General features: G+C 42.4%; 1 protein-coding gene across 1 annotated transcript; it reads left to right on the top strand.

Moving 5' to 3' along the window:
• Positions 1-258: 258 nt before the first annotated feature.
• ndufaf7 (NADH:ubiquinone oxidoreductase complex assembly factor 7) lies at positions 259-11,587 on the top strand. Its single transcript, XM_085247620.1, has 10 exons — positions 259-632; positions 748-908; positions 1,270-1,350; positions 4,286-4,396; positions 4,497-4,710; positions 5,620-5,678; positions 6,212-6,325; positions 8,413-8,556; positions 10,195-10,368; positions 10,848-11,587. The coding sequence occupies exons 1-10, from the start codon at positions 554-556 to the stop codon at positions 11,070-11,072; spliced, it is 1,362 nt and encodes a 453-aa protein (XP_085103746.1). The 5' UTR covers positions 259-553; the 3' UTR covers positions 11,073-11,587.
• The last annotated feature ends 90 nt before the right edge of the window (positions 11,588-11,677 follow it).

Below are 11,677 nucleotides of genomic sequence, written 5' to 3'. Positions count from 1 at the left end.
GATGTATCGCTGTGGTTTTCATGTCGTGCAGAATGTATCAAGTTTATAGGCATGAAACATAATTCAGATACATTAGAAAGATGTAGGCCGATTTATACTATTACTGTATCATTTCTTTATTGTTTTATTGCTGCTTTGGGTTTTCGTACAATAATTTATATTTACTGTATATCTTTAATCACTCGTTGAGATTCATTTTCTTTAAGTTTTATTTTGACACTTAACCGGATGGTATCTCTATTACTGCGACGAGCTTAGCGTTAGCATGTGTTGCTTTAACGCTTTTGCACGGGGACGGTGCAGCGTTTGACCTGCGGTAACTTACACACGGATATCCATAAACGCATTCAGACGTTTTTATCTTGTGTACCAGGAGATGAAACGTCGCCTCCGACGGCAGGTTTCTGTTGTTTTTGTATCCTTAAAAACAACAGAAACCTCGTAGTTGAAGCTAACCGGCTAGCCGCTGTGCTGTCAAAGAGCAGAGAGTCCCTCCATGTGGTTAAAGTAATATCCAGTAATGAGGTGGTTCTGTTCTTTCCTGTGAAGCAGAATGAGGGCTCTTCTCTGTGTTAAAGCACAGCAGCTGCTCAGCAGAGGTTTTATCCACCCTGTCAGGCCGGCAGCAGCAGGTGAGAGGTCAATCCAGATAATAAATTCAAATTCAATTAATAGTTTATTAGTGTAGATAAACATGGGGACGGTATGAGATTTTAAATGTATGAATTGAATGTTTCTGTGTGACAGTGCGATGGCAAGCAGCCCCTTCCAAACTCTTCTGCAGCTCTGCACCTGATGGAAACAACAAACCACCCTCCATGCTGCGCCACCTGACCTCTAAAATAAAAGCCACGGGGCCGATCCCTGTGGCAGAGTACATGAGGGAGGTGCTCACCAACCCTGTGACGGTACAGAATGATTAACTCCACCTTAAGTGTGTGCCAGAGTACCACTTGCAGGTCATGGATCAGAATTCAAAAGCAAAGCTTTTGTTCACTTTTGAATCCTCTGACTTTACTATAACAAATTTAAATAACCCTTATTTCTGTCTTTCTGGGCCTTAGTTCAGTCTCTCAGGTCATCCTCTGTCTGTAACAAACTTAAACTCAAATTATGAACACCCAGACCTCACAGTGACTCCTGTGGTCTGAACTCTCTGGGGCTTTGTGGTAACCACCAATCCAATGATAGTGTTAGCATGTAAAAGCAGCTGCTGGTTTTCCTGTTTTTAGTGAGTATCTTTTCCTTGTTTGTTTTCCCCCTTCTCAGGGTTATTATGTGAGGAACAACATGCTGGGACCTGAAGGAGATTTCATCACTTCACCAGAAATCAGCCAGATCTTTGGAGAGGTGAGGCTGGAAAAACCCCTCAAACTTTCAGTTTCACTCCACATGATGTTTCCACTCAGCCGGCCTCTGATATACACTGTTCACATCAGGTAAACGTGTCTTTGATCGGCCTTCGTCGGTCATTTTACTGTTAGCGGTTGACACATACTTCATCAATAGTAAGTATTAGGGGTGCAGCGATATTCGTATCGATATTGAACCGTTCGATACAGTGCTTTCGGTTCGGTACGCATATGTATCGAACAATACAACATTTGTAATTTATTTTATAAATTTTCCTTCTGACGATGCTGTCTGTGTTGAGCGCTCAGTGAATCTGTGTTCGACTACTCCGCCTAGGCTGCACTGTCGAGCGCAGATCCACTGAGCGCTCAACACAGACAGCATAGTCAGAAGGAAGAGCGCAGGGCAAGCTAGCGAGACAGAAGTTAAGCTCTACTTGCAACAGGCAAACTGAACCTCATTCAGATCTGGCGTTTGGAATTATTTTGGTTTTCATGTGACGTATGACCCTGAAGGTAAGCGAGTCATGGACTAAAGTAAAACAGTATGTTGGATGTGCCATGCAATGCTCAATTACATTGGTGTGAACTAGTGTGTTAGCGCAGTTAGCTCGTTAACGTGTTGGCCGTCTAGCCCCATGCACGGAGCGATCGGCGGTAGCTCGTTAACGGAGATTTGCCGTGTTGTGGCGTTAAGGTCATTTCAACGAGATTAACCTGAAAGCACTAGTGGGAACACAACGAATATGACTGCACATTTACGCCGACATCATCCTAGTGCAAAGACAAGTGGAAGCAGACAAAAAAAAGCAAGCATGCTACTAACTTTAGTCCAGTCATTTAGACAGCTGTTAGCACATGATTCTCCTTATGCTGCTGAGAATATAGCCCAGAAGAAGCGGATAGTATAGCTTTTATTTTGGAAAGAGCCATTTCTCTGTAATAAACTCTCTTTTCCAAAGATGAGTGATTCCTCAATCAGATACAGGGCTTGCAATATCGCTAGCCCGACGTCCCGGAGCTAGCGATTTTTTCAGTCGGGCTACCAAAATCTATCTCTGCCCTGCCCGTCGGGCTATTGTAGGAAAAATATATGTCAATGCTTTTGCATTCTTTCAGAAATGTAGCTGGGTAATTATGTCATTGGCATCGGTGAGCCACTGTCAATATGTGACATATTGAAGTCGCGTTTGAATTTGCGCTTGTTTTTTTGCTTTCACTTTGCAATCGTGCGAACTGTGTATAGAGAGCGACAGCACTGATCTGTGAGTGATGATAATTTGTGCACCAATTCCTCTGACATAGTCTTATTAATCGTTAGCTTACTATGCAAACATGACGCAGCAAGCTTAAACATGTGAGAGGTTGATCGCGCAGAGAATCACTGAGCTTATGTGAGTGCGTGTGTAAAAGCATTTCAGTTCTGCTGAGCCAAATAAGACAGGTCAGGGTGAAGAAGTGACAGCCAAAGAAAAGCTTACCACAAAACGGAGAAGTTATGACAAATCAGACTATAAGGCAAAAAGAAAGTGCAGCTTTATGGTTTCATGGACAAAAGAATTTCTGTGGCTGCAATATGACGAGCTAAATAACCAGGGCTGCACATAAGTGGTCCGCAGGTGCGCATTCGCTGTCAAAATAAAAAACACGCACAAGGGTTAGGGTTAAATTTAAAAACTGTACTTTTGAGTTAAAATATATATTTATAATTTTAATAAATGACAAATTAAAAATGCATGAACATTTTTTTGTATCGAAAAAATATCGAACCGTGACACCAAAGTATCGAACCGAACCGAACCGTGAATTTTGTGTATCGTTGCACCCCTAGTAAATATGTTCCAAAATATTTTCAATTAAAAATTAAAATAGGCCCATTAAAAATTATTATTAATTGGTTTTCAGTTGTTGTGCGTGCTGGGGAGAATAACAGGATGGTCCTGTGTCATAGATATCATGATATGATGCTTTTATATCATGTAAAAAAAAAAATTATAGCGGTATTTGCAAGTATGGTATAAAATGACGCAGCCCTGTTCTCACGGCACGTGGGATCAGCTTCTAGGTCAAATGCTGATAGATGACGATAAATTCCTGCTTCATTGGTGCTCCGATCGTGTCAGAGCTGGTCACAGTTTGTGGGCTTCTGCTTGTCCTCTTGCTTTTTGAGGAATGAACAAAACTAAAAACGTACTTAAAAAACGAGATCTTCCAGCAATCCAGGAGTCACACAGAAAAAGTGATGCCTCAGAGGCTCAAAGAGTTTGGAACTGAGATTGTGGCTTCAAACACCTATGGTCGGTCAATGCATTTTCTTAGCACAGAGGCTAAGTGAATACAGTTTGTGAATACAGACTTTCAGTATGAATGCATATGATGACTATGAATGTATAATAAAATACATACATACTTTATTTTTAAAAAAATTTGGCTCCTACCGAAAAGATAAATCACAGGCAGTGTGGTTTTAAAGAAGTTTTTTTGTGAGTTTTCCTTTGTTTAAACCCTGGAATACGATAAGTATGATGTGATCAGGACAAGAAGACAGATGAGTAAGACACCTTACAGTGAGGGCTTTTGTGTTTTTTCATGCTGCTTGAAATCAGTGTTCATGTGCAGTAAAAAAAAAGTTCCTTTTGCATAAAGTTCAGCTGTTTAATGTCACAGACCTGGTGATCCAGGTATGAAGCTCTCTGCACCGTGTTGTGTCTGTATTGTGCTGTTGCACTGTTTGTTTGCCATTTTCACACACTTGCACTTTATGCGGTCCTGTCTCTACTGTTATGTGTAGCACCATGGTCTTCACTGTGTACTGTACTGCTACATATGGTGGAAATGACTTGACTTTCCTTGAAAGCAGCACGTTTAGATTCAGTAAGATAAGAAAACTTTGTGCTTCTCCTGCTGGTTCAAACATGTTTGGTCTCCTCCAGCTGATCGGAGTGTGGATCATCAGTGAGTGGATGGGAGCTGGTCAACCCAAACAGCTGCAGCTGGTTGAGCTCGGACCTGGAAAAGGATCGCTGGCGAGTGACGTCATCAGAGTACGTCAGCCAGGCTTAACGCTTTTCTATGAAAGACTAAAGATTTCACCCCAAAGTGGAAACATCTGTGTCATCAAGTTGCAATTTTTTCTCTCTTCAGGTGTTCAGTCAGTTGCAGTCGGTGCTGGGCGGGGCCTCTGTGTCGCTGCACCTGGTCGAGGTGAGTCCGGCTCTGAGTCTGCTTCAGGCTCAGAATCTGACGGGAAACCGCAGCCAGGAGGCAGACGCAGAAGATGATCTGGTTTACCGTCGCGGAGAAACTGAAGCAGGGCTACCGGTGTCGTGGTACCGCCGGTTAGACGATGTCCCGACAGGTACACCGGAGCAGAAAGCAGGCTGTGGTCGTACTGGTTTATATGGAACAACTCCATGCCACAAAATTAGAGAACCTGAAGATGTTAGCAGGGTGTTTCCTGGTTAAAGTAAGCACATAAGCACAGTTAGTCCATCTATAGTTTAGGAGTTTGTGTAAAAATGACAAATACCTGAAACTGGTTACCAAAGTCATTGTTTTGTTTTATGAGTGTTTTGGCCATAGACATTTTATGTTTTGAAGCCAGATTTGACAAATGAGGTACACTGCACACTCATCAAACATACCCTACTTTAACATCAACACTAAATTAGACTGTTAATCACACATTAAACCTCGTGTTTTATTCAGTAAGACTTTACTAACACCGAGTCCATAAGGTCATTAGGAAAGCCTCTGCTTGTGCTTCAAATGAAAAGTTGGGTCATTACCTCAGAAATATCTTTACAATAAGAAGCCATTCTGCTACCAGAGGAGTCGCCCTCTGGTGGACAATAAAAAAATGCAGGTTTGAGGAAGTGTTCCCTGTTTTTATATACAGTTTATGGTTTTGACAGTGAGTATTTTCAGTGCTGAATTGATCTGAGGACATCAGGCTTCAGGCTGATACTGTTACTGTTTCCATTTGAGTTCTTTTAATCTCTATTAAAATATGTTTTTTCACTTCCGGCGCCCCCCGTGCGTGGCAGCCTGTTACAGCAGCTCCACTCATTCTGCGCTTCCTTCTTATCTCCTCTTTACTTTCTCGTAATTTTTTGTAACTAAAGTTTTAGCAGTTAGATTATGTAATTATGGGCTACCGTTTTGTGCTAGTCTTGGTTGTCTTTCTCTGTTTTTATTTAACAAATTTCCCACGTGTGGGACTAATAAAGGTTATCTTATCTTCATTGAGTTTTTCCTCTTCTTCCAGGATTTAGTATCTTTGTCGCTCATGAGTTCTTTGACGCCCTGCCAATTCACAAATTCCAGGTGAGATTTAAAAACACAGTGTGTGAAATATTTATGTAGCAATAAAGCTTTTTCTTTACTGTCATATTAGTCCTTAAAGTCCTCTGTATACTCTGGTCTTGCATTGCATTTGACTACACTGTCATGATTGTTCCTACCACCAGATGGCACCAAATCAAAACACAAGAAGTCCATAAAACTGTGTTTAACGGCTGTATTTGGTGAAAGATAGGCTGTTTATGTGATAGGTTATTTGTGTAATTTAGCAGCAACTGTTCTTTGATTAATTTTTCCGTATCTGAGTTTTAGCAAAGTGAAAATTGGTGAATCTTTGTGTTAACAAGAAAAACCTGTAGCGAAGTCATTATGCTCTGCTTTAAGTTTAAATAAAACCATATGAAAAACAGATTTCATGTCTTGTGCAAAGGTTTCTGAGTGGCTGTTCCTCTGATGTTTGCTGTTGACGCCTGCAGCGCCCTCATAATAAGAACGCCTTTCAGCTGTTTTGTCCACAGAGGCCCATCTAAACATGTCCGTTTCTCTGTTTGGGGCAGAGGACGGAGAAAGGCTGGAGGGAGGTGTTGGTGGACATCGACCCAGAGAAGCCGGACACGCTGAGGTTTGTCGTGGCGCCGGCTCCGACCCTGGCCTCGACGTCGCTCGTGCAGGTCAGTAAATGTAGAGCTTCTGTGTCCAGGAAAGCAAAGCACACATTTATTAACATCTGCTTTTTACAGTTTCCAAATAAAATCTACACTCCTTTATGGTTACCACATCACAGTTTATTAAGGCCTCTCTGGTTCTTGAAACCAGATAAAGTGGCTCATTGTTTGAATTTTAAAAGTTCAGATGACCTCAAAGAGAAATGAATCCCGCCTTTTATTAAGACCCGCTTCTGCCGAGGAAGACGATGACAGTAATAATGATGATGATGTCAGACCTTTGGCAGGATGTTCAAAGTGTCTGAGCTGAGCTGGAGAGGCCAAATCAAGCAGGCTGTGGATGTATAGATGGCATAAATGTGGGCAATAAAAAACCAGATGAGGGCTGTAAAACAAACCTCAGAGAGTCTGTCTGAAGAGTCAATTTCCACAACGTTTAAAAGACTGAAGGACATCAGTTTTTAAAGTGGGTGAAAAAAAATGCTTTGTAAGTTCAGATAAACCTCCAAGGATATAAAAGTCTGGATGTTTGGATTAAAGGGGAATTGTTTCTCCTTTGCACTGTGGAAAATATAAACACTTAAGTAGATGTAGTTTTGGAACAGTTTGAAGTCATGTGCTGGCTGTAAAGGTAAACTGCAGGAGTAATCGTGACTCTTAAGGGAGTATTACTGCTGGAAATGTTCTACAGGACTAGAACTACCCTCCTGAAGGTTCCATTGGTACTTTTGATGGATGCAGCTATCCCGGGTAGGAAGATGTCGAGGACCTTTAGTTGTAAGGCTCTTTTCTTCACTGTGTTAATCAGGTGTGGGGAACTCCAGGCCCCAAGGACCAGTGTCCTGCAGATTTTAGATCTCACCCTGGGTCAACACACCTGAATCAAATGATTAGTTCATTACCAGGCCTCTGGAGAACTTCAAGACATGTTGAGGAGGTCGTTTAGCCATTTGAATCAGCTGGGACACATCTAAAACCTGCAGGACACCGGCACTCGAGGCCTGGAGTTCCCCCACCCGTGGTGTAAATGGTGCGAAAGGTCCTGGTAGTCGTGATGCTCCACGTGGAGGTTGCATAAAATGTGACATATGAAGATCACTAATCTTTGTGCCAGGACCTGACTGACCATCCAACGAACACTAACGTTGTTTCGATGAGTTTACAGTAACCAGACATTTTGTTTGTCCGGGTCAGGAGGTGTAGCGGGTTCGTCAGTCTTTATTTCCTCATTATGGGGCGTCACCCATGCTTGAATGCTGGCTGGTTTGATTGCAACCTGGGAACGATGTCTTGGTTTGCCTTCACAATAGGTGCACATCCCTGTGGGTGGCAAGGGGCTTGGTTCAGCCTTCATGGTGTCATAGCTATGATTATGAATACAAACTGATGAAGCTCATCTGTCGCAGATACAGTCCCCTTAAGATGGTTTGAGGGATCTGCAAGGCAACAGAAAGGAAGAAAAAAATGTCTGTTTACTATTTCTGGCTGATTAACTGACTATAAAAGAAGGGCGTGGCCATCGTAATCTCACCGATTTTTGAAACTCTGTTTCAGCCAGTGTTATTTCTGCGTCTGTAGTGAAGATTCACCTTTTAAATGATCCTTTTCTTGCCTTAAATGATGGATAACTGTACCTGAGGGTTGTTTATGAGGTATCATGGAAAATGTAGGAAGACAAAATGAGAAATTAAGTTCAGCTTTTTTTTAAACAGGAGACGAACTGCTGAATTGAACTCTCCTCACTTGTTCCGATCAAGTTTATCACACTGCATTTGTTTATGGACTGTTTGAAAAAGGGAAAATGTTCAGAGTTCAACAAGACGTCTGTAAGTGTCATTTGTTCCAGTCAAAGAAAAATGAACGCTAAATAAAGCAGAAAAGAAAACATCACATTTGAGAAGCTCGAACTTGAGGAAATTTCAGCTTTTTGATTAATAAATAATTCCAAAAGATGTCCAGTCCACCTTTAAAAGGTGGAAACCTGACCTGTGTGTGTTTACAGTCCAGCCATGTTTTTGTCTCCAGCAGAGATGATAGAGTGAAGCAATGTACTATTAAGTTAGTGTGTGTGTGTGTGTGTGTGTGTGTGTCAGGCAGATGAAAAGCGGGATCATGTGGAAGTGTCTGCAGAGGGCGGGGTCATTGTGCAGCAGCTGGCCCGGCGCATCATAGAGGACGGCGGTGCGGCGCTGATCATCGACTATGGCCACAATGGAACCAAGACGGACACGTTCAGAGTACGACACACGCATCAAGCCCGTCTGCTAAAGCTTCCTGTGTCACATATGTTCAAAGTCAGCCAGATAAAAACGTCCAAGTCTGCATATTGTAAAAAATCCTCAGTTACTGCGATGGATTGTGCCAGCGTGAAATGGAACTGTGGGGCACATGTAGGCATCGTACAGTGGGGCGTGTGTGGGGCACGTAGGGCAGCCCTCACCTAGGGTCTGGGCGTACGGTGGGTGGGTGGGTTGGTACACTGCGGGTCCCACTGTGGGCAGCACACAGTGCAGATGTGCCCTACATGTGCAGCTACTGAGTCCCACAGTGAGCAGGGTGGGTCTGCCCACTGTGACCCCACCTGGGCCTCAAGGAGGGATTTTTGGGATGTCATTCACGCTAGTTATAAAATTACTGATACCTGCGAATACAACAGAATGGTAAGACTTATTTTTCTTTCATGTTTGGTAGTTTTTATCCAACTACGCCTAACAACAAGAGGGACTGGCCATAGACTGTACACAAAAGATGGAGGTTACCACCATTTCTAGCTATGTTAGCACGCTTTATCATAAACTGTACAGCTGATACAGATACCTGCTAATTAGTGCTAATTAACATACTAATATCATCCAAGAATTTCATCTTTCAACACAGGTAACCTCGAGAGAGGAAGCAGTCTGCCAGAGTGACCACGCCCCTAACTTTAAGCATTAATGGAGTATAAATGTGAATGAACTGGGAAAAAATCTCCCCTATACAGTTCTTTTGAAGGGTGAAGCTTTCCAGAAGCCAAAACAGTTTTTTTTTGTAGCAGGCTGTAAACATGTTGGACGTTTTTGTGTATGGGAACTGCAGTTTTTGTGCACTTAAATGTTGTAGCCTCAGAAGCTGCTGCTAGGCTGCAACCAAAGATTTTTGTTAATAAACTGAATGCTTTAGTGTTTAAACTGAATTAGTAAGTATGAGTATGCAGTTAATCAACTAATAAACAATCATTTCAGGAATAAAGGTTTAGAGCAGCTCAACGGACCTGCTTATTTTACACAACAGTGGTAAAAACAGGTTGACTTTAATGCAGTCTCTAATACTTCCATCAGTATTTTAGGACCTCATGCACACATTTTGATAGGAACAATTCAGAGTTGGATGTATGTTGAGTCTTTAATTTGTCGTTTTTATTGATCACATACAGTGCACTCCGTGTGTCCTCCAGCTGTCGTGCTTTGTAATTCTTTTGTCTTCGTGAGGACCAGTTTGAGGTTTAGACCTTCATGTGAGCATGTTTTGTTCAGCTCTAGTGGAAGGAAGCAGCTGTAGGAAGCAGAAAGGCTCCTGTGCGTCAGGCAGGGGGAAACCAGGGTCAACCGGCCCGTCGCTCCTCTTCCTCAATTCTTCTTCTGAGGTTGCTAAGATTTCACAGCTTTTTTTTTTTTTTTTACTGGGTTAGAATCGTTTTAGATGGTTAGAAATAGGTTTAGTTTTAAACCTTTTATTCATGCTGTACTTCTTAAACATCCCCTCATGTAGTTTGAAGGAAAAACTGTGTAAGAAGCCGCTACTTAGCTCAAATTTGCTACTGCCACTGTAAATAAGGTTTTGCGTTGAACCCATCATAGGTTTGCTCATCATTTTGCTCCTTTGCTGTTGGTCAGGGTTTTAAAGGTCACCAGCTTCATGACGTCCTCGCCTCCCCTGGCTCTGCCGACCTCACCGCAGACGTGGATTTCAACTATCTGCGGAGGATGGCGGGAGGAGGCGTGGCCTGTCTGGGCCCCGTCACTCAGAATACGTTCCTGAAGAACATGGGTATTGACACCAGGATGCAGGTGAGTCTTCATCACTGACAGATGCCAATAAAAACAATCAGCATGATTTCTTTTAGTGTCATTTCCTCATTTGGTGGAAATCCAACATCAAAGAGTGTGACTCACTGCTCCTTTTTCTTAGTTTCAGGTTAAAATTTGAATACACAGACCTAGGGTGCATTCCCACCAGGTTTATGCAAAAGTTCATTCACGAGTTTAAAAATATTACAACCTCTGCAGAAAAATGCTGTGCAGGGAAAAACTTTCAGCAGACATATTGTCGCCATTTCTGGGCAGGTGAAGCTGTTAGTTCAGTGAAACTTACTTTGTGACAGAACTAAAAAAATGAGCACAAAGAAAAGTAAAACATCGTATGATTGTAAGATGATCCAAAAACATTTTAGTGTTTCTGAGTGACACGCTGTGGCCCACAGTTAGAAAACCAGGATATCAGACACACAGTATGCCCCGAGGCTTTAACCCCCAGTTGTTCTCCACAGATTCTGCTGAGGAACTGCAGCGACCCGTCCACCAGGAAGCAGCTTATCAGCAGCTACAACATGCTGACCAACCCCGCCAAGATGGGCGAGCGCTTCCATTTCTTCAGCCTGCTGCACCCCAGTCGCCTTGCCAAGCCCCAGAAACCACAGGGGCTAAAGCTTGAGAAGAAGAAGAGCCCGGCACCGCTGCCTGTGGCCGGATTCACCGAGCTCAAGTTCGCCTGAAAGAGACGACTTTGAAATTTTGGCTGCCGGGTCAGTAGTGAGTGTAAACAACTACACTGTCCCAAACTTCTTGAACTGACTGCACCACAAAGCAAACAAAGAGATTTACAGAGCTAAAAACGAGCAGACAGCTGCTTCATCACTTCCTTTAAGCCTGTGTGAAATCCAAAATGGGTGAGTCATTAATTAGATTCACTCCTGTAGAGTCATTATAAAGGAGGAAACTATCCAAAAAGGCCAAAACTGTTCTTTTGTAGCTGTAAACATGTTTGTTTCTGCTGTAAAGTTGAACTTTTTAATATGGAAGTCTATGGGGCCTTTTGGAGAAAGCCTCAAGTGGACATTAGAGGAACTGCAGTTTTTGGCACTTTAACTTGGGGAGTGTGAGAGTTTGGACATTACGAAATGTCTGTTGGTTTAAAAGATCATGTTCTGATGTGTTTTAACAAATATTTAAGGAAAACACATTTTGTAGTTTTATGACCTATAAATAAAAATTTCAAAACATTAAAACATTCGTGGACTGTTCTTGTCAGATTTGTCAGATTATGGACACCAGACACTGAATGACTGGATTAAACTGTGCAGCACTTCGGGTCATAGGT

This window comes from Mchenga conophoros, linkage group LG15 (genome assembly GCF_057382185.1).
Source record: "Mchenga conophoros isolate Kocher_MC1m ecotype Shallow Benthic linkage group LG15, M_conophoros_male_GT1.1, whole genome shotgun sequence".
Lineage (NCBI taxonomy): Eukaryota > Metazoa > Chordata > Actinopteri > Cichliformes > Cichlidae > Mchenga > Mchenga conophoros.
This window is presented reverse-complemented; position numbering and strand designations above follow the sequence as displayed.